This window comes from Lycorma delicatula, chromosome 13, assembly GCF_047948215.1.
Source record: "Lycorma delicatula isolate Av1 chromosome 13, ASM4794821v1, whole genome shotgun sequence".
In the NCBI taxonomy this organism is placed as follows: domain Eukaryota; kingdom Metazoa; phylum Arthropoda; class Insecta; order Hemiptera; family Fulgoridae; genus Lycorma; species Lycorma delicatula.
In genome coordinates, this window is record NC_134467.1 from 28,800,286 (window position 1) to 28,823,874 (window position 23,589).

At 33.9% G+C, this 23,589-nt stretch overlaps 1 protein-coding gene across 5 annotated transcripts in view; it reads right to left on the bottom strand.

Annotated features, from left to right (window-relative positions):
• The window catches only part of LOC142333582 (metabotropic glutamate receptor-like), an 876,009-nt gene that overhangs the window by 108,009 nt on the left and 744,411 nt on the right, over window positions 1–23,589 (bottom strand). For all 5 annotated transcript variants that reach the window (XR_012758640.1, XM_075380890.1, XM_075380889.1 and 2 more), the window contains exon 5: window positions 15,255–15,506. Coding sequence is in view for 4 of the 5 variants with exons in the window: in XM_075380890.1 (XP_075237005.1) it covers window positions 15,255–15,506 (252 nt within the window). In the remaining variant the exon portion in view is untranslated. The remainder of the gene's footprint in view (window positions 1–15,254; window positions 15,507–23,589) is intronic.

A 23,589-nucleotide genomic window follows, 5' to 3' on the forward strand; every position in this document is an offset into this window, starting at 1 on the left:
AGAAAATGGTGTTATAGAGGAAGAAGAGAAAGTTGAAGAGGATGAAATGGGAGAAACAATACTGAGATATGAATTTAAGAGAGCATTAAAAGATTTGAATGGCAGAAAGGCTCCTGGAATAGACGGAATACCTGTAGAATTACTGCGCAGTGCAGGTGAGGAAGCGATTGATAGATTATAGAAACCGGTGTGTAATATTTATGAAAAAGGGGAAGTTCCGTCAGACTTCAAAAAAAGTGTTATAGTCATGATACCAAAGAAATCAGGGGTAGATAAATGTGAAGAATACAGAACAATTAGTTTAACTAGTCATGCATCAAAAATCTTAACTAGAATTCTATACAGAAAAATTGAGAGGAGAGTGGAAGAAGTGTTAGGAGAAGACCAATTTGGTTTCAGGAAAAGTATAGGGACAGGGGAAGCAATTTTAGGCCTCAGATTAATAGTAGAAGGAAGATTAAAAAAAACAAACCAACATACTTGGCATTTATAGATCCAGAAAAGGCAATCAATACCGTAGACTGAAATAAAATGTTCAGCATTTTAAAAAAAATTAGGGTTCAAATACAGAGATAGAAGAACAATTGCTAACTTGTACCGGAACCAAACAGCAACAGTAATAATTGAAGAACATACGAAAGAAGCCGTAATAAGAAAGGGAGTCCGACAAGGATGTTTCCTATCCCCGTTGCTTTTTAATCTTTACATGGAACTAGCAGTTAATGATGTTAAAGAATAATTTAGATTCGGAGTAACAGTACAAGGTGAAAAGATAAAGATGCTACGATTTGCTGATGATATAGTAATTCTAGCCGAGAGTAAAAAGGATTTAGAAGAAACAATGAATGGCATAGATGAAGTCCTACGCAAGAACTATCGCATGAAAATAAACAAGAACAAAACGAAAATAATGAAATGTAGTAGAAATAACAAAAATGGATCACTGAATGTGAAAATAGGAGAAGAGAAGATTATGGAGGTAGAAGAATTTTGTTATTTGGGAAGTAGAATTAATAAAGATGGACGAAGCAGGAGCGATATAAAATGCCGAATAGCACAAGCGAAACGAGCCTTCAGTCAGAAATATAATTTGTTTACATCAAAAATTAATTTAAATATCAGGAAAAGATTTTTGAAAGTATATGTTTGGAGCGTCGCTTTATATGGAAGTGAAACTTGGACAATCTGAGTATCTGAGAAGAAAAGAGTAGAAGCTTTTGAAATGTGGTGCTACAGGAGAATGTTAAAAATCAGATGGGTGGATAAAGTGACAAATGAAGAGGTGTTGCGGAAAATAGATGAAGAAAGAAGCATTTGGAAAAATATAGCTAAAAGGAGAGACAGACTTATGGGCCACATACTAAGGCATCCTGGAATAGTCGATTTGATATTGGAAGGATAGGTAGAAGGAAAAAATTGTGTAGGCAGGCCACGTTTGGAATATGTAAAACAAATTGTTAGGGATGTAGGATGTAGGGGGTATACCGAAATGAAACGACTAGCACTAGATAGGGAATCTTGGAGAGCTGCATCAAACCAGTCAAATGACTGAAGACAAAAAAAAGTGATTTAATAGCCGTTCAATGAAGTCATTGGTGTCCACAATAAACTATTTAGGTTTGGAATAAAATAACTTTGTTAATTTACCAATAAATAAATAAAAATTTCTATTAAACTTTGTCGAAAATTTAATTCTGAGAAAACTGAATGTTTAAAGTCCTTTTAAACACCCGGTAATTAAATACAATAAAAGAATAGCAAAAAAAACTTTTCTTTAATAGAGATCGATAAAATTGAAAATATCAGGTCTTATGATTAATAAGAAAAAATATACAATTAAGACATAATCTTGTAAAGAATCGAAATAAATTGGTGGACTGTTTATTAACAGATCAACTTTTTATTAATTTCGTGATCAAGGGACGTGTAGAAAAAAATGTTGAGAAAGGCAAAATACGTAGCCTAAAATAAACGGTTGAGAATATAGAATGTAAAATAAATATGTTGAAGTTATAAAAATTAATAGGATCATTCACGGGAACCGGATGTTTTTGAAGTGGGTTGTACTCGTGGTGGGAGGGGCACGTGGCTGGTGTCTGACGTTTTCTTTATTCATAGCATTTACATTTTAGTCGTTGAGATGGAGCCGTGGACGCTAGACCAACGCCTGTACGCGTATGACAGTTTTGTGCGAAATGACGAATCCGTAACTGCTGTTCAGCGAGATTTCCGCCGTCAGTTTAATATCCATCGTAACGCAAGCGTCCCTTCTCGTAACACAATATTGCGACGGGTAAACAACCTTCGAACAAGCGGTTCAATATTGAAGAAAAAACCACCGGGTCCCCGACGAACTGCTAGCACTCCGGAGAACATCCAACGAGTAAGGGAAGCCGTTGTCAGAAGCCCACGCCGCTCTATTCAGAGGCATTCAGCAGCGCTTCAAACGAGCACAAGTACGGTAAGACGAATTCTGCATACAGACCTGCATTTCCATCCTTACAAGATAGCCGTCGTGCAGCAGTTAAACGAGCAAGATTTCACGCAGCGATTACAATTTTGTCGACAAATGCTTACCATTTTTGAAGAAAATGAAAATTTGTTATCGTTAATGTGTGACGAAGCCCGTTTTCATCGGAATGGCTTCGTCAACAAACAGAATTGTCGGTATCGGGCAGAAAGAAACCCGCATCGGCTTCACGAGAGACCACTTCATAGCCCAAAGGTGACTGTCTGGTGTGCAATACGGTCGGTGTTATTGGACCTTATTTTTTGGAAGAAAATGGACGCTGCCGTAACTGTAACAGCTGATCGTTACATTGCGATGTTGAATACGTTTTTCATCCCTGAGTTACGTAACCGGGGAATCGATTTTCAAAATGTGTTATTCCAGCAGGATGGAGCTACAGCACACACAGCGAGGGCAACGATGACTGTTCTCCATAACTTGTTCCCGGGACGGATCGTTTCTAGATTCGGCGACATTCCTTGGACCCCTCGGTCCCCCGACTTGAGTATTTGTGATTTTTTTCTGCGGGGGTTTCTGAAATCGCGTGTGTACGGCGATAAACCGCGTACATCGGAGGAGCTAAGATCGCAATTCGGCATCGCGTCACCCAGATTGATGTAGACATGCTGCAAAGAATTTAGGCCAGTTACCGTGAAAGGCTACAACAATGTATTGCCCAAAATGGATATCACTTGTCGGACATAATTTTTCGTTCATGAGTAAGTAACAAATGCTTTGATTTAATAAGTGTTTCAGTACCAATAAAACTTTTTTAAAGTAAATATTCAATTTTTTATGATTATTTTTAAAACATCCGGTTCCCGTGAATGACCCTGTAAAAGATAAAGAAAGAAAAACAATAGGAAAGGAATTAGTCAACTGACTGATGACAAAAAAATATTATCCAGATTAATTTATAATATTTCTGATAACGGGCTTTATGATGAATTTAAAAAAAACGAAAAAGCTATTTTTCCTCCTGAAAATCTATTTTGAAAATATACGCTATTAAAATATTAAAAAAGTAAAAAAACAGTTCTTTTAAATTAAATTCATCTTCTTCATTTTTTTTTTTTTTTTAATTTAAACAAAAAACAATGACAACTTGCATAACTTGAAATTCAATCAATTATTTTTTTTATTTTTAGATACGTTGATATTTGATCCGTGTAAAACTTTTTATTTTATTCTTATGTTATCTCTAATTTTATTTTTTTGTTTTTCATAGATTTCATCATAGATTTACTTGTATAAATCCGTTCAAGCTGACTTTATATAATTTTTATAGTTTCATGTTCACCTCTGTATTTTTTGTTCATATATTCGTATTTATTTTCAGTTATATTTTAATCCAAACAAAGTTTCTATTGAATTTATTTCTATAAAGGGCTTTTATTATATTTTTATATAAAATAGGAAAGGAAAAAGAGAGAGAGTGAGAGAGAGAGAGAGAGAGAGAGAGAGAGAGAGAGAGAGAGAGAGAGAGAGAGAGAGAGAGTGAGAGTGTGAGAGAGAGAAGGGGAGGAATGATACTCTTTCTAACAAATTGTTATAAATATTAATTTACATTTACTAGAAAAAAAACCTTTTTTTTCTAGTCTGGTATTTAAATAGATGTATAAACAATAAAATTTGCAATGTTTATTTAGATAGAAATGTATTCTCTCTCAGTAAATTTATTTTTATATTTTTAAAGGAAGATGTAAATATGACGAACCGTTAATTAAAACTGTAATCGTAGAAAAAAAAAATTTTTTATATAAAAGAGTTATCCTACCGCGGCTTCAACCGCATTATTTTTTTAATAGCAAACTTATTTATTTCACATATGAATACTAGCAACCCCCGTCGTCGGCAGGAGGTTCTGCCCTCTAAACCCTCCCGTTCATTAAAGTCATGCTGGTGAGAACATATATCTATATATATATAAAAATTAATGCTTGTTTGTCCCGTATGTGTTCCGATACCATTTATCCAATTCTGATGAAACTTTGAGTTGTTGTGCGCACGCCCGCGAAGGTTTCTGAAATAGTTTAGACCCGCTAGGTGACGCTGGGATCGAGATATTTCGAAAAATTGTATTTATGGTTTGATTTGGCTCATATCAAACTTTCTTCTTCAATAAATACGAGTATAAAAGGCAATGTTCGTATGTGTATTCGCTATACACTAAAAAACCCACTGGACCGATTTACGCGCGGGAAAAACGATAAAAGTGAAAAGGGAGAAAAGTAAAAAAGAAAATAAAATAGGAAAAAAGAGCAGGGAATTAGGGAGAAAGGGAAAAACGGAAAAGAGAAAAAGGGGAAATGGGAATAAGGAAAAGGGGAAAGAGATCTAGACAAATGGGAAGAAAGGGGAAAATAGAAAAAGGTAAATAAAGAAAAGGGAAGAAGGAAAAATGAGAATAGTGAAAAAGGGAAAAGGAGGAAAAGGAAGAAAGGGAAAAATTGAAAAAGGGAAAGATGGAAAAACGGGATAACATGAAAAGTTAAATTTTGTGATGTTCCGTAAAGTTCACTTTTTTAATGCTTTATCAAACTTTCAATTGTGTTAATTTAATATAAGGGTGATTCAAAGAAACGGGAAATTTTGAAAGTTGTGTTGGTAGCCGTGGGTGATAGGTACCACTTGATAAGTGGCTTCAGCCTCTCTAATCTAACCTGCCATTTAGTTGTCATGGTTCCCTGAGTGGTGCGCAACGTGCATTTGCTATCAAAACGTTTTACAAAAACAATGACAGTGTAGAGGGAGCGGGTAGAGAATTTCGCCGTCATTTTAATCTGGGACGGCACGACCGTGTTCCATCAGCACGTGCAGTTAAAACACGGATATCTAATTTTGAGTAAACCGGTTCGGCAATGAAAAAGAAACCTTCAGGCCGTGAGCGAACCGTCCGTACACCACAGAATGTTCAAGCTTTACAAGATGCTATCGCACGAAGTCCACATCGGTCAATCCGTCGTCTCTCAGCATCTTTACAATCGCATAGTTTAAGTGTTCGAAGAATGTTAGCGAAGGACTTGCAATTCCATCCGTACAACTTGCAGATCGTCCAGGAACTGAAACCGAACGATGCAGTTGTGCGAGCGCAATTCTGTAATGTAATGCTTCAGAAGATAAACGATAACGAAGAGTTTGTTCACGAACTGTGGATGTCAGAAGAAGCGCATTCCCACCTCGGTGGATTTGTTAAAAAGCAAAATTTCAGATACCGGGCACAAGAAAATCCTACACAGCTACACCAGCGTCCGTTGCACAGCCAGAAAGCGACCGTGTGGTGTGCTATGTCATCTTACGGTGTTATAGGCCCTTATTTTTTTGAGGATGACAACGGTCCTGCGATTACAGTGACGTCGGCTCGTTACGTAGCCGTGCTTGAAACCTTTGTTGTGGGGAACAACAAAAGAGATTTCCACCTATTCTTAACACAGCCTGGTTTCAACAAGATGGAGCAACGTGACATACTGCACGAATATCGACGGCAGCTGTACGCCGATTGTTCGGACAACGTGTCATTTCACGAAACGGTGACATTAGATGGCCTCCCAGATCGCCTGATCTCTCAGCTTGCGATTACTTTTTGCGGGGTCACCTTAAAAGCAAAGCGTTCCACAGTGGACCTGCTACAATGGAAGAACCGAAGGCAAAGGTCCGAGAAGCAATCGCGAAAATTCTAGTTAAGATGTTACGTCAAACCATGAACAATTTAACGAAGAGACTTCGTGAGTGTTTACGTAGAAGAGGAGGTCACCTGCAAGATGTCATCTTTAAAAAATAAACTAAAATGTATGTATCTTAAAATGGCAACATTTGTAGAATTACATGAAATAAAATTCATTTTTAATTAAAAAAATTTTCATTGTTATTTAATTTTTTTAATTTCCCGTTTCTTTGAATCACTCTGTACACTCAAATTTAGCAATAGCGAAGCATTGTCAGGTCTGCTAGTGATAAATAAAAATTAAAGCCTATTCAATTTATAAAAAAAATAGTTGTTGAGGCGTGCCTGCAGGCCTTCCGGGCGGGTAGCACTGGCGGGCGGCGTCTCGGAATGGGATTATTAGGTGTCCAGAACTGATTACCTCTTATGTAAAAATATTTTTTTTTGAATAATGAAAATTGATGTAACGAAAGTTAAATTAGAAATTTAACTCTAGAAATTGATACTAACGAATCGGGATTTTCTGCTAGTGATCGGTACATTCCGGTGCTAAGCAAAGGGGCACACAAACACAAAGACATACATACAAATGTCGTTTAGTAGGATAGGAATGACTTTTTATTTATATTATTTTTAACAGAATTAAATTCTTTACAAGTTTTGTTACTAAATCTTCCCCATTTGTTAGTCATTTAACAAAGGTATTATACTACAAACCTAAAAAAAAAAAATTCTTAGTCGACATCGAATTTTGTGTTTTACGTCGGATATTTTAATAATTGCAGGAGTTATAGTTCTGCGACCTGTTTTTATTATATTTTGCAGCTCAAATTACTTAAGAAATCACTAACTTTAGCTATTTTTTTTCTAAATTTTTTTCAAAATTCCCTCTTCCCCCCAAAAATTGAAAAAACTACCGTTTTATTTATTTATATTTTTAACTGATTTTTTTTTTAAATGTCTTTCTAGGCATAACAGCAGTGCAAGTGAATTAAAAAAAAAAATATATTTTGGGGCAACATTGGGGATGAAGTTAATTAAAATTTTAAAATATTGATTTTTTGAAGTTTTTAAAATATTTTTTTTTGGTTTATTTTCTTGTAAAATTTGTCCACTATAAAAGAATAAATAAGCGATATTAGGAAAGTATAACAAATTTTTTTCAACTTTTCTTTTTATTTAAAATATATGTTACTAAATTAATTTGTGAATTTTCCGTAGAAAAATTTATTATTATTACTATTATTATTGTTATTATGAATATTATTTTAACTTTAATTATTTCTAATCCAGATTTTAATTAAACATATTTCCTGAAAAAAAAAAACAAAGTAATTTATTCAAAACTACGGAAATTATCATCAATTATTAAAAAAGTGTGAAAAAGAATCATATAAAGGACCCGTAAATATTCCGTTAAAAGAAATAAAGCACCAGAAAACGTCGTAAATTATTCCGGCTACAGTTAAGCTGATCCATAGAGAAAATAAAAAAATAAAAAAACATTGAAGATTTATCTCGACCAACATTTAAATACTCCAGGGAAAGATAATTACATTTATATTTTTCATTTGGGAAATAAATAGTTTACAAATGTAAAGTATCTAAATTTTTAAATGTTTTCCGTTTTATTTCTTAACTAGTTGGAGATGCATATCGTAGACACGCCCTTCACAGTTAGGGTCTCCGGATTGGGTGTCCCGGCGTCTCGGAATGGAATTATTAGGTGTTCAAAATTATCTCTTACGTAAAAATATATATTTTTTCGAATGATAAAGTTGATATAACGAATGTTAAATTACAAATTTAACTATAGAAATTGTTACTAACGAATCGGGTTTTTCCGTTAGTGATCGGTACATTCCGGTGCCTACTTTTTGATTATAGTTCATTATTTTATGAAGAAAAACAATCACATAAATAAAAAACTATATTACTAACTAGCAGATCCAGAAGTGCTTCGCTATTGTTAGATTTCAGTATATATATAGATTAAATGAACACAATTGAAAGTTTGATAAAACATTAACAAAATGAACATTACGGAATTAACAAAATTTAACCTTTCCCTTTTTCCCTTTTATACATTCTCTCTTTTTCCCTTTCCCACTTTTCCACATTTAAATTTTTACCATATTACCGTTCACTCATTTACCCGCTTTCCCGTTCCTCCCCTAATTATCTATCCCTTATTTCCCTTCCCCATTCCTTTTTATCCCTTCCTCTTCCCGTTCATCCCTTTTATTTTTTCTTCTTTCGCCCTTCCATTTCCTTTTCCCCCGTTTTCCCTTTTCTTATAGTTTCCATTTTTCCCCTTTTCCCTTTTTACCTTCTTTCCTTTCACAGTTTTCGATTTTTCCCTTTTCCCCCAGGCGGAAATCGGTCCAGTAGTTTTTAGTCTATAGCGGACTCATTTATCGGAAACACTGAAATAGAATCGTAAAATATTTAGTATAGCGTGTGTTCCTTTTACGTCCAACAGACAGCGTTGTTTTTAAAAAAATCACGCTTTTTACCTGTCAGAGATGTGACATCTTAGTTATATAAATAGTAGATGTATAAAAACGTGCGCGTATTCGAATGCAACGTTATGTCAAAATTTCAAAGCAATCGGTGAAGAACTTTCGGAGATTTAACATTCTGAACAAACGAACATTTTTATTTATATACATTTTATTTTTATACTTTTATTTATATAGTAATATATTTCGCATATATATCTATATATATGCAATATATCGATATATTATAATACAGAGTGTCCCATATAAAACGCAACCCAACCTTACATTGGTAGTATTGAACTAATAAAAAGTCATGTGTAAATGTAAATGTAATTTTTATTATTACCATCCATTACCTTACATTTAGAGTAAATGTTGGAAGTGGCCGCCATCTTCTTGAATACAAGCTTCAATTCTTTTTACAGCGTTTCTTGCAACTTTTTTCAAAGTTTGTGGCTGGATATCTAATACAGCTTGTTCAATATTGACTTTCAATCGTTCAAGTGTTCGTGGTTTATTGCTGTAGGCTGCTTTTTCTTTGAGGTAACTCCGTAGAAAAAAATCCGCCGCAGTCAAATCTGGAGATCTTGGTGGCCACAAGCCTCGACCGATAACACGATTACCGAAGAATTTCTCGACGAAATCAGAAGTTGAACCTGCGTAGTGCGATGTCGCACCGTCATGTTGTAGCCGGCAACTGTCTGTCTTCCTCTTCCAAGAGTGCGATGAACCGAAATAAAATATCCCGATATCGTTCTGCGTTAATGGTGTACTCGAAAAAAATAGGACCGATTATTTTCTTCCGTGATATCGTGCACCACACGCCCAACTTCTGCGAATGTAATTGTTTTTCGTGATAAACGCGGGGATTTTCAGCGGTCCAAATTCTACTGTTTTGGCTGTTTACGTAGCCATCCAAATGAAACCGTGCTTCATGTGTGAAAAATAACGAATCCATAACGTTAATTCCCTCGTGCAGAAATCGACGGAACCGTTGACAATATTGTAGCCGTTTTTCTTTGTTTTGCCTCAAGAAGTCGATGAACCGTTTGAATGCGATAAGGACGAAATTGTAATCGTTTGGTCGCCCGATGAACGGTTGATTTAGACAAATTAGTTTCAGCAGACAAACGTCTTATCGATTTATTTGGCGAGGCGAGTAATCGGTCTTTGATTTCAGCGACTGTGTCTGTATTCAACACTGACGCAGATCTTTTGTGTTCCTTATTATTAACAGAACCGGTCTCTCTAAATTTTGCGACTAACCTTAATACTGATGTTTTGTTAGGAGCTGGTTTATCTGGGTACTTATGGGGAAACAAATCTTGCACTGCGACCGCTGATTTTGTACTGAAGTACGACTCGACAATGAAAACACGTTCATCTAGCGAAAACACCATCTTGTCTCTAGCAATAAACTGAACGTTATGATTGCATTGTTGTTACTATCGGTAGTGTTCTACTGCGTCGCCGCGATGTTCAGATGTTGGACGAGTCCATTTCAGTAACGAGTAGGGGAGTAAGCTTGACTTTTGAAATTTCATGGATGAGTGATTGATGGGTTGCGTTTTATATGGGACACCTAAATTTCGCATATATATTTATATATATGCGATATATCGATATATTATAATATAACAAGTATATACCTGACCACCACGAGACATGTACAACGAATCGGGATTTTCCGCTTGTGATCGGTATATTCTGGTGATAAGCTAAGGGGTACGAACACACATAAAGACCCACATACAAATACCCTTTAGTACGATAGGATTATTAAATACGTAAAAAAAAGAAACAATTATATCTAGTAAGAAATAATATGTCATAGTAGTTTAATTTTTTTTAAAATGAATAGTACATTATTAATTCTTATGTTTAGATCTCCAGTAGTATGAAATTTATGACGTCATATATTCCTTACAAAGTTTAAGAAGAACTGTTGTGGAAGTTACTACCTCCAAAACAGTAGGAGTAATTGCTAAATATCAGTTGGCTCTGTTTAGCTGCTGATGAGTTTCATAATAAGGATTCCCATACTTTATTAATACTCTACAATTTTCAAAAGTGTTTCCTGATAATGATTGGTTATAATCGAAACGATAACCGAAATTTGGATTTTAAATAAACTTTATATAAATGGTTTTTGGATTATAATCTTACTTCAATTTATTCGAAAAACCGTTTATCCATTAGTTGTGTATTAATACTTAAATTTTATGTATTCATCAATGTATACTGATGATAACTACTTAGTAATCGAAATGCGCAACTAATTATATAAGGGGATTTATAATAATACTAATATATATTATATAAGGGAAAGTATGCTAATCGGATAAAATTTTTATATCGTTATTTTTGTAGATCTAAAGTTTCACGAGCCCTCTTTAACCAAAAAAATACAATGTTAGTATTGAAAACAAAAGTAATGAAATGTAGTAGAAATAACAAAGATGGACCACTGAATGTGAAAATAGGAGGAGAAAAGATTATGGAGGTAGAAGAATTTTGTTATTTGGGAAGTAGAATTACTAAAGATGGACGAAGCAGGAGCGATATAAAATGCCGAATAGCACAAGCTAAACGAGCCTTCAGTAAGAAATATAAATTGTTTACATCAAAAATTAATTTAAATGTCAGGAAAAGATTTTTGAAAGTGTATGTTTGGAGTGTCGCTTTATATGGAAGTGAAACTTGGACGATCGGAGTATCTGAGAAGAAAAGGTTAGAAGCTTTTGAAATGTGGTGCTATAGGAGAATGTTAAAAATCAGATGGGTGGATAAAGTGACAAATGAGGAGGTATTGCGGCAAATAGATGAAGAAAGAAGCATTTGGAAAAATATAGTTAAAAGAAGAGACAGACTTATAGGCCACATACTAAGGCATCCTGGAATAGTCGCTTTAATTTTGGAAGGACAGGTAGAAGGGAAAAATTGTGTAGGCAGGCCACGTTTGGAATATGTAAAACAAATTGTTAGGGATGTAGGATGTAGAGGGTATACTGAAATGAAACGACTAGCACTAGATAGGGAATCTTGGAGAGCTGCATCAAACCAGTCAAATGACTGAAGACAAAAAAAAAAAAAAGTATTGAAAAATTACGGACATATATATATATATATATAAGTACAATATATATAATTTGGCCTGCTTGATATGTAATTTTACTTTTTGTGGGTGCAGTATCGTCATCAGCGCCTGAACACAATATTTATATAGTAAATAAATAAATATTACAAATTAACAATCAAAAATTAAATTAAAAACCTACAATCCAGTAACGTAAAAACAATGAATTAATGGAAACGCCTACGACGTATGCTAAAAGCGAAATAAAACCGCAATGGAATATTACACTGACGATCTAAATTAAAATACCCTTCTGTCATATGCCAAATAGCATAAATAGCTGTAAAATTAGTACAGAACACTCAAATATTTGAATATAAACGAACGTCCCTAAGAAATAGTAAAACATTCGGTAACATTGTCCCATTGATTCCTAAAATATTTCGGAAGTTAGCCCCTAGTTGAAACTTCCTACACTATGTCGCATAAGAACCCAATCCAGAAGGATGTGGTGTACAATTAGGAGTTGGTTTGCTTGGCATTTTTCCTACTACCACCCCAAACATTCAGTCACCTTAAAGCATAAGACCGAATGTCTGTGCCACAAACGGCAAATGAGCCAAGAAACAGTTTAGCGACTAGTACCCTAAATAGCTCCTAGAGCTTACCTAACAGCGTGAGCAGACTAACCACGGTGCCATATCCCACTGGCTTACGTGTCCCAACCGTTCACTTGTCATACATTTACTAAAATAGGTAAAATGGGTGTAAAATGTAAACACAGTAAAACGTAGTAAAATGGGTGGTGTACAATTAGTTGACGGTCATAGGAAACATAAACGGGTGCATCGGTTGGTCAGAGTCATATGATATCCGTGAGTGAGTTTAATGTGCCCTATTAGTAAACGGCAAATAATAACCTCCTCTCGACGGTTTTTACTGCACGAAGGGCTGAAAGGTGATACGGTGTTCATAACTGAATGAAGCTGATTGTTGATTGTAGCATTCCATTCCCTTTGACAGTCATCACGGATCATTCTGTTCAGAAAACAGACAAAATCATTAGAAACAACACGATTAGTGAAAGAAGGCTGGAAACAAGCCTCTTTAGCTGCATTACCAGCGCGCTTATTGCCTGAAATTCCAATATGGCTGGGGATCTAGCAGAAGGTCACAGCTGTATTACCTTGAGTTATTTCCGAATTAACACATTGAATCTTACAGATATAGAATGTCTCGAGTACATGTTACTTTTCTTTTTCCTGTTTAGCCTCCGGTAACTACCGTTTAGATAATACTTCAGAGGATGATATGTATGAGTGTAAATGAAGTGTAGTCTTGTACATTCTCAGTTCGACCATTCCTGAGATGTGTGGTTAATTGAAACCCAACCACCAAAGAACATCGGTATCCACGATCTAGTATTCAAATCCGTGTAAAATTAACTGGCTTTACTAGGACTTGAACGCTGGAACTCTTGACTTTCCAAATCAGCTGATTTGGAAAGACGTGTTAACCACTAGACCTACCCGGTGGGTTCGAGTACATGTTACTAATCTCCTTTAAAGCACTCATGGGATCTGAACAGAAAAGTACGAGTCGAAATGATAAGGTAATTATATTTAAGGCTTTATTAATAGCAGACCAATCTGCGGAAATTTGGATGATAAAATTTATATATTGTGGTGGGAGGGGGGAGGTTGATTGAATTTATTCTGATAATAACTGGTAAAGGGAGCAGATCTTCATGGTTTCCATATTTTAAATAAATTTTTTCACATTATTTAATGCCAGTAAGAAATACCGCCGCTCCATCACAGAGTTCTTGACACATTCATTCTCAGTAACCAGAGCTCGATGCCAAAATGACTACCTTGGCGATGTAATCATCCACTTGTACATCTATAACAGCATCATACCACCTCAGCCATACTCCGCAGGACAAGAATCTAAGGAACACCAAAATTTTACCAAAAAATTTCCCCGTATACATGAATCTCTGTACTAAATTTCATCAAAAGAGAATAATCCTATCAAACGTTATTAAGTTTCAAACACGCCAACACATATACATACGTACGAATATTACCTCCCAATTTTTCTTGTTTTTTGAGGTCCCTAGATTATGAAACATCAAAAAATACAAAAAGAAACTCGTACTCCATTTTTTAACTCATCACAATTTTTTCCTTCTTCCAGCATATCTGTAGAACTATGACGACAAGGAAAGTATAATAATGCAATACTTAATACAAGAATAAAATGAAATATTATAAAATTTATTTTCTTAAAGAAATAAAAGGGAAGCAATTTTAGGCCTCAGATTAATAGTAGAAGGAAGATTAAAGAAAAACAAACCAACATACTTGGCGTTTATAGACCTAGAAAAGGCTTTCGATAACGTAGACTGGAATAAAATGTTTAATTTCAAAAAAATTAGGGTTCAAATACAGAGATAGAAGAACAATTGCTAACATGTACAGGAACCAAACAGCACAATAACAATTGAAGAACATAAGAAAGAAGCCCTAATAAGAAAGGGAGTCCGACAAGGATGTTCCCTATCGCCGTTACTTTTTAATCTTTACATGGAACTAGCAGTTAATGATGTTAAAGAACAATTTAGATTCGGAGTAACAGTACAAGGTGAAAAGATAAAGATGCTACGATTTGCTGATGATATAGTAATTCTAGCCGAGAGTAAAAAGGATTTAGAAGAAACAATGAACGGCATAGATGAAGTCCTACGCAAAAACTATCGCATGAAAATAAACAAGAACAAAACAAAAGTAATGAAATGTAGTAGAAATAACAAAGATGGACCACTGAATGTGAAAATAGGAGGAGAAAAGATTATGGAGGTAGAAGAATTTTGTTATTTGGGAAGTAAAATTACTAAAGATGGACGAAGCAGGAGCGATATAAAATGCCGAATAGCACTAGCTAAACGAGCCTTCAGTAAGAAATATAATTTGTTTACATCAAAAATGAATTTAAATGTCAGGAAAAGATTTTTGAAAGTGTATGTTTGGAGTTTCGCTTTATATGGAAGTGAAACTTGGACGATCGGAGTATCTGAGAAGAAAAGATTAGAAGCTTTTGAAATGTGGTGCTATAGGGGAATGTTAAAAATCAGATGGGTGGATAAAGTGACAAATGAGGAGGTATTGCGGCAAATAGATGAAGAAAGTAGCATTTGGAAAAATATAGTTAAAAGAAGAGACAGACTTATAGGCCACATACTAAGGCATCCTGGAATAGTCGCTTTAATATTGGAAGGACAGGTAGAAGGGAAAAATTGTGTAGGCAGGCCACGTTTGGAATATGTAAAACAAATTGTTGGGAATGTAGGATGTAGAGGGTATACTGAAATGAAACGACTAGCACTAGATAGGGAATCTTGGAGAGCTGCATCAAACCAGTCAAATGACTGAAGACAAAAAAAAAAAAAAAAAAAAAAAAAAAAAGAAAGAAATTTTACAAAATAAAAACAATACTTACCAACAAACCAAGGATTTCGTTTATTATTTTCAACAGTTAAATTAAGAAAATAATCATCAAATCCTTGTACAGGATTTGCTTGTGGTTGAACCGATAATGTACCTTCAACTTCTAATTCACTTCCTTGAAATACTAAAGATCTGGCTGACCATCCATCTGAACCGATCCAAGAAAAACTACCAGTAGCATTGCAACGTCTAACAGCACGCATAAAACCAGCTACTTCTTGATCAGATCCGTAAATAATCGCACCTGAAACCAATAAAAAAACAAATCATTATTATAATTTAAAAAATTCCTTTCGGAAAGGCGGAAGTAGATTTCACCGGTGCTAAGTAGGGGATAAAAAAAATGTCCACCTTAAAGTTAAGAATAACTTCAAATTTACTCAATACGACAATGGTTGCATGTGAAAAAAATTTCTCATGTTTAGCATAAAAACAAGCCCCATCTTCTTACAATTCCAGTAACATTTTGATCATCCCTTGTCGTAAGAGTTGGTCAAATAAAAAATTGGTTAAAACAAAAGTTTTAAGTAATTTTCAGAGGATTAACGATCACTTTGAACCGATTCGATACTGTGCCTATTAAGGGAGTTATTTATGTTTTTTTGTCTTCAAAACCCCATTTTTTCCACCCTTGGGCCAACAGTTGGTGATATCAAAAAACTTTATTGAGATAAGTTTTAGGCTCTTATCCAAAGAATAGTAGGGACTTTAAACGAATTCGATATTTTACTTAACAAGAAAGTTATAGCGATATTTTGTGTTTTCGAAAAAGCCTTAGTTACCGAGGCAATTACTTTTTTTTTACATTTTAAATATTACTCATTTATTTAATTCTACCGCTCAGCTTTGACGTAAAAACATAGCAGACCACTATAACAGCGTGTTTGTGGGGTGGGGGTTCGATTTTGAAAATTTTTTTTGGTAAAATTACTATTTTTTAATTGTTAAAAAACGTGTCTAAGAAAAATATGATCTTAATTAATCGAAATTTCAAGATACTTAGGGTAAACTTGCTCAAACAGTCTCTTCCCCTTGACCTTTTAAGTTAAAATAGATCAAACGATCTTGGTGGCCAGGAATATGGAGCTCTACGACCGATCCATTTCTAAGGGAAATTATCATTTAAGAGTGTGGGAAAACGGTACTAGATAAGTGAGGAGTCACACGCCACTGGATGAACGAATATACTTTACGTCTCACCGCTAGTGCAACATCTTCAAGAAAGTAGCAATTCTTCTTGAAGAAAAATCTAGAAGATCTCAGCATTTAACCGAGCAGGTGACATGAATGGTCTAAACAGGAGACTGTGAAGAAGTCCGGATCATAAATTAATGCTAAATCGGTGTTGAAAATTGTCTTCCACCGTTTCATGTGGATTTACTTCCCCTCATATATGCTTATTGCGAAAGTTGTTGACCCACATCACGACTGAGCTTCGTCGGCAGACAAAATCTTACTTCTGAAGTTGTCAATTTGTATTCCACCAGTTTCAGAATTCCAAGCGAAGCGGAGCGTCTCCTGGGTGATAATGTTGAAATGACCGTTAACGATAAAGATAAAACTTGTTTTGTGTAAGTATCCTCCAAACCATTAAATTTAATACTCAGATCCGCTTAGAAAGAAGACGTCATGTACTGACGTATGGACTGCGCTGAATTGCATCGATAATAATTTCATCAACAGCAGCGTCGTTGTTGCGACCGATCTGGTCGCAAACAACGAACGATCTGTTCGTAGCTGGTAAGAATATTAAGTAGTGAACATATTTCTCGAAAATAGGATATTTTAGAGATTTTATTAAGGTATTTCCAATTCGTAATAAAATTATAAAAACCACCGTATATAGTGTAAATATATTAAAATGTTATATTTTATGCTGATAGTCATCATATTTTATATGGCATTTTGTATATTAGAAACATGTACATTATAAATGAATTAGAAAATGGTGTTATAGAGGAAGAAGAGGAAGTTGAGGAGGATGAAATGGGAGAAACAATACTGAGATCTGAATTTAAGAGAGCATTAAAAGATTTAAATGGCAGAAAGGCTCCTGGAATAGACGGAATACCTGTAGAATTACTACACAGTGCAGGTGAGGAAGCGATTCATAGATTATACAAACTGGTGTGTAATATTTATGAAAAAGAGGAACTTCCGTCAGACTTCAAAAAAAGTGTTATAGTCATGATACCAAAGAAAGCAGGGGCAGATAAATGTGAAGAATACAGAATAATTAGTTTAACTAATCATGCATCAAAAATCTTAACTACAATTCTATACAGAAGAATTGAGAGGAGAGTGGAAGAAGTGTTAGGAGAAGACCAATTTGGTTTCAGGAAAAGTATAGGGACAAGGGAAGCAATTTTATGCCTCAGATTAATAGTGGAAGGAAGATTAAAGAAAAACAAACCAATTTACTTGGCGTTTATAGACCTAGAAAAGGCATTCGATAACGTAGACTGGAATAAAATGTTCAGCATTTCAATAAAATTAGGGTTCAAATACAGAGATAGAAGAAGAATTGCTAACATGTACAGGAACCAAACAGCAACAGTAACAATTGAAGAACATAAGAAAGAAGCCGTAATAAGAAAGGGAGTCCGACAAGGATGTTCCCTATCTCCGTTACTTTTTAATCTTTACATGGAACTAGCAGTTAATGATGTTAAAGAACAATTTAGATTCGGAGTAACAGTACAAGGTGAAAAGATAAAGATGCTACGATTTGCTGATGATATAGTAATTCTAGTCGAGAGTAAAAAGGATTTAGAAGAAACAATGAATGGCATAGATGAAGTCCTACGCAAGAACTATCGCATGAAAATAAACAAGAACAAAACAAAAGTAATGAAATGTAGTAGAAATAACAAAGATGGACCACTAAATGTGAAAATAGGAGGAGAAAAGATTATGGAGGTAGAAGCTTTTGAAATGTGGTGCTATAGGAGAATGTTAAAAATCAGATGGGTGGATTAAGTGACAAATGAAGAGGTATTGCGGAAAATAGATGAAGAAAGAAGCATTTGGAAAAATATAGTTAAAAGAAGAGACAGACTTATAGGCCACATACTAAGGCATCCTGGAGTAGTCGCTTTAATATTGGAAGGACAGGTAGAAGGGAAAAATTGTGTAGGCAGGCCACGTTTGGAATATGTAAAACAAATTGTTAGGGATGTAGGATTTAAAGGGTATACTGAAATGAAACGACTAGCACTAGATAGGGAATCTTGGAGAGCTGCATCAAACCAGTCAAATGACTGAAGACAAAAAAAAAATTGTATATTATTAGAGGCGATCGTAAGTAAATTAAGGATTCGATATTATTTTTTATTGCTAATAGAAAGTTTTATCATATGCTATCAAAATAAATCATTCGTAAAATCAAAATAATTTAGGTTAAGAAAATGGAAAATATAAATTAAAAATTTGTTAGATCTCCTTTATGCATATTAAGAGTAATCAACTGTTCTCTTTTAAAAAAGTCGACAACACATTTCTAGGACTTTCCCGTCACACATTTAAAGCCGCATTCTGGGAAACTCCTACAGCTGTGGATTATTTCTGACAAACGGCTTACACATACAAATTAATTAAAAATATTTATCGTTTTATTTAAATATAATATTTTTTCCTTTATTTAATTCAATGATTCTATCTAAAGTGCACGTGCATACTGCATTTAATTCCTGTGGGTGTGGCGGTTCTAACGGTGACGGTCAGCACTAACAAATTTCGTTAGTACGATCGGCAGACTGGTTTAACCGTCAGGCTTAACGTACTAGGTACCGAGTAAACCCAGGCAAGAGTAATTTATTTAAAATTTAGGGTAATAGAAAAATTGTATTTACAGATCTGTAATGGGACGCAAAAAAGCAATTCAAGAAATGGCATCGCACTTAGAGAAACATTAAAAAAAGTTTTTTGTCTATCAGTGGTATTTTTAATTCATTAATAATTTCTCTTATTAATAATTTCCCTTTTTTTTCATTAATAATTTCTCTTTTTTTCAATTGCTATTCCAAACTTATAAATGATCAATTTATTAGATAATAAATGATTAATATTAAGTTCATCCCGATATAATATGATTGGATTGAGCGGCGATATAAACAAGCTTAATCTTTTTGAAGTAACTTTGTGCAAAACTTTGTTCCCAAATTTCCCAGAAACTATTTAATCAAATGTTTCGAAAATCTATATGCATCTTCTATTCTATTCAGAAGACACACAATTAAATTCTTGTATTTCTAAGTATATTGGTTCTAGAGTTATATTAACTTTTCGTACAATCGATATTTTTTTTAATTAATCGATTTTTCTTTTCCATTTAGATAGACTCGATCACTATTTTTAACAAAACGATAATCAAAACAAGGTAAGACACTACATTTCTATTATCAAAATCTGTTATTAATTTAGAATTAAATATATGTAATAGACAATAGATAATAAACAATGTTTAAGCGTTCCATATAATAAACAATAAAAAAAAAAAATTTGTTACAAAATTCTTACCGGGCCAATTTCATTTATGTGTAACAGAGTGGTCCAAATAGGGCAAAATTTTTGTCGAAAAACGTGCACCCCCTGATTTAAAAGTACTCTCAAAAACAAAATTTTTGACGCGTTGATGAACCCTTTCCGTTCGAAAAAAGTCATCCCCCACTCCACTTGAATTTTAAAGGGGATTTAACATGGGTTTTAGGTTATTTTCAAGTCGTTACGATATAGCGCTTGTATGTTTCATCAGAAAACTTCAAAAATAACGTATATAAGGGTTTTTGGGGTCGGAGAACACGAATTTTTAGTTAAAAACTTATTTTGACAAGTTAAAACTGTCAAAATCGCTGCCAATTAATTGTCAACTAGCTTTTTTATGTAGAAAAATCAATGTCAGACATTACAAAACAACGTTAATTAGGGTTTTGGGGGTCGGAGAACACGAATTTGAAGTGAAAAAATTGTTTTGACACATTAAAACTGTTGAAGTCGTTGTCAATTAAAAAAAATCTGAAGGATAGATTCAAAAAGATCAACTCTCATTTTATTTTAAAAATTTTATATTCATGTATATAATTATTCAAATAATGTTGTTAAAATTTTATGATTTCTATTTCTATTATTATATTACATTACATATGTAATGTAATTATATACATTTGGATGTTTTTTGCGATGATCATTTACAATTTGTAGTATATATTGCAATTGACTTTCATCTCTAGTGAATTTACATCTAAATTCTTTCACCAACCGTTCTTAACCGTTCTTTCTGAGCAGTCGTTGACGACCTTTAGATTTTTAACATGATTCAAAGCAGCCAAATAATCTTAGTTTTCGCTCCACTTACATGGATCAATTTCTAGAAAGCTAGTCGCAAATTCGAATCGTTTAAAAAAATTCAAGGACTCCGTGTTGACAAAAAAGTCGATTTCTTTGTTTAAGAATTCGTTAACGTTTTTAGTTTCGTAGCGTTTCGTGTGAGCAGGTTCTTTATCATAATCACAATCATCATCTGTCGCAGATAATAAATTTTCGTAAGTTTCACCCGAAATTGCTAGTTTTTCAACCATTTTCAGTTTTAATTCGGTTGAGATGTCTTCATAAAAAAGAGCTAGCGTACCTAGCCAAAATGAGTTTTTTTACTTCAAATTCGTGTTCTCCGACCCCAAAAACCGTAATTAACGTTGTTTGTAATGTCTAACATTGATTTTACTTCATAAGAACGCTAGTTGTCAATTGATTGACAGCGATTTTGACAGTTACAATGTGTCAAAATAAGTTTTTGACTTCAAATTCGTGTTCTCCGACCCCAAAAACCCTTATATACGTTATTTTTGAAGTTTTGTGATGAAACATGCAAGCGCTATATCGTAACGACTTGAAAATAACCTAAAACCCATGTTAAATCCCCTTTAAAATTAAAGTGGAGTGGGGGATGACTTTTTTCGAACGGAAAGGGTTCATTAACGCGTCAAAAATTTTGTTTTTGAGAGTACTTTTAAATCAGGGGATGCACGTTTTTCGACAAATATTTTGCCCTATTTGGACCACTCTAATGTGTAATACATATCACATTTAAATACAATTCTTATGATTATTCGTTTTTAAGAAATGAAATCGGGCCGGTAATAGTTTTGTAACAATTTTTTTTTTTTTTTTGTTTATTATAAGGAACGCTTAAACATTGTTTATTATCTGTTTTCTATTACATATATTTAACATGTATTTTTTTTTTTAAAGAAAATTCTCTAATTAAATAACGGATTTTGATAATAGAAATATAGTGTCTTACCTTTTTTGATTTCAGTACCATTTTGTTAAAAATATCTTTATATTACAGAAATTTTTGTTTTTTTAGTGGAAGAAATGATATCAACGAGACTCTTACCGTACGGTTTACAATTTCATTGTAATTTTTTTTTGTATAATAATAAGATGGGATTAGAGATGATGAGACGAGATAACAGTATAATCTTTCTTGAATGTTGTAGCGTTTAAAAAATGTCATACTTGTCCTGGATACGAATTCGGGATCTCTGTATGAAAGGAAGAGCCACTACCACTGTGCTACAAAGATAGGCGGAAATTCTTGATATATTTTTATGAATAAAATAAAAATATATAAATGGTGTTTATCTTTTGATAAATTTATCATAATCATAATATATTTAGATTTATTACGTTATTATACAGTTTTATTGGACGATATCCAATTTTCGTACACGTGAAAATAATGTATTATTCAAAAATTATAATGTTTTAACTTTGAAATTGTCGTTTTGTTCACACGTAAGTAAAGTAATAAAATAAAATAAATCGCTGTTATCACGTGTTTATCGACCAAGAGTTCCCCAACATCCTAAGGGAGTAATTGTTCATAATTACTTCCGCCGACCGACTTTCAAGTAAGTCACGAACCTTTACTTGTATAAATGACAATAAACTTCTTTTTTTTCATCATAAAATACAGTTTTATATATATATATATATATATATATATATATATATATATATATATACACAAGGAATATCTCTAAAGTAAAGACCGCTGGGAAATTTCTCTCCTTAAGGTTGGCAAATCTGTATCATTCATGGCCTCGTTAGTAATGTACACACTGCATTGCTGTTTGTAACTTGTCGTGTTGTATTATCTTTGATTTCGTGTGAGTTATTACGTTATAAAATGAATAGGAAAATCGATGCTGCCACCGACCGTGAAATACATGAAAGCATATGTATTTTTAACCATTAAAACGTTAATCCGACTGAAATTCATAGGCAGTTCGGTTGCTGTGTACGGTGATAATGTAAAAAATGAAAGAAACGTCCGAAAATTATCATCCTCAATCACCAACCAGATTGTCAAAGGTGAAGCCACAGTCATTTGGCGTATTGTTCATAGATTTCATGCCACGTGGAACGACTATAAATACAGAAGCCTACTGAGAAATTCTATGTAACTTACGGCGCGTCATTCAAAATCGGCTACGTGGGCGGCTGACCGACGGCGTCGTCCTGCTTCACGATAATGCTCGTCCGCATATTGCGGGCCCGACACGTGATTTACCGAGAACATTTGGATGGGAAATTTACGATCACCTACCATATAGTCCGGGCTTAGCTCCTTCTGATTACCATTTGTTTGGGAAATCGAAAGAATTTTTGAGTGGTATGTAATTCGTGGGTGACGATTGAACTTTAAAATGCTGTTAATCAGTGGCTAAATGGACTGGCGGCAGAAGAATACGACGAGGGTATATTGAAGCTGGTGTATCGCTACGATAAATATCTTAATTCATGTGGCGATTATATAGAGAAGTAGTATAAGGTATGTAGTTTAAGAGAATTAAAAAATATTTATAAAGTTTTCAGAGTAAATTTTTTACAATGAAACGATCTTTATTTTAGAGATAACTTCTCGTATATATATATAAAATAACATGTCGTGAGTGATTCATAATAACGTACAGCAAAAACTGCTGAAATTGGATTGATGAAAATTTGTATGCATGTTCTTATGGTGTAAATGCATATAAAATTTTATTTTAACCTCCGGGTCCACTGTTAGGTATTGCTTCAGAGGATGAGATGAATGACTTGTAGCGAGTGTGAAAATGCCTGCCTGACCAGGATTCAAACCTCCGGATGAAAGGCCGAGACACTACCACTCGGGCCACGGAGGCCGGCAAATTAAATTGTACGCCTATTAAATTATAAATACACATTTTTAAAAAATAAAAAGTACATAAAATTTTATTTCAGTAATAACTTCTGATATTTTTTCATTTTTTTGTTTATTTTTGAATTATTATTCATCATAA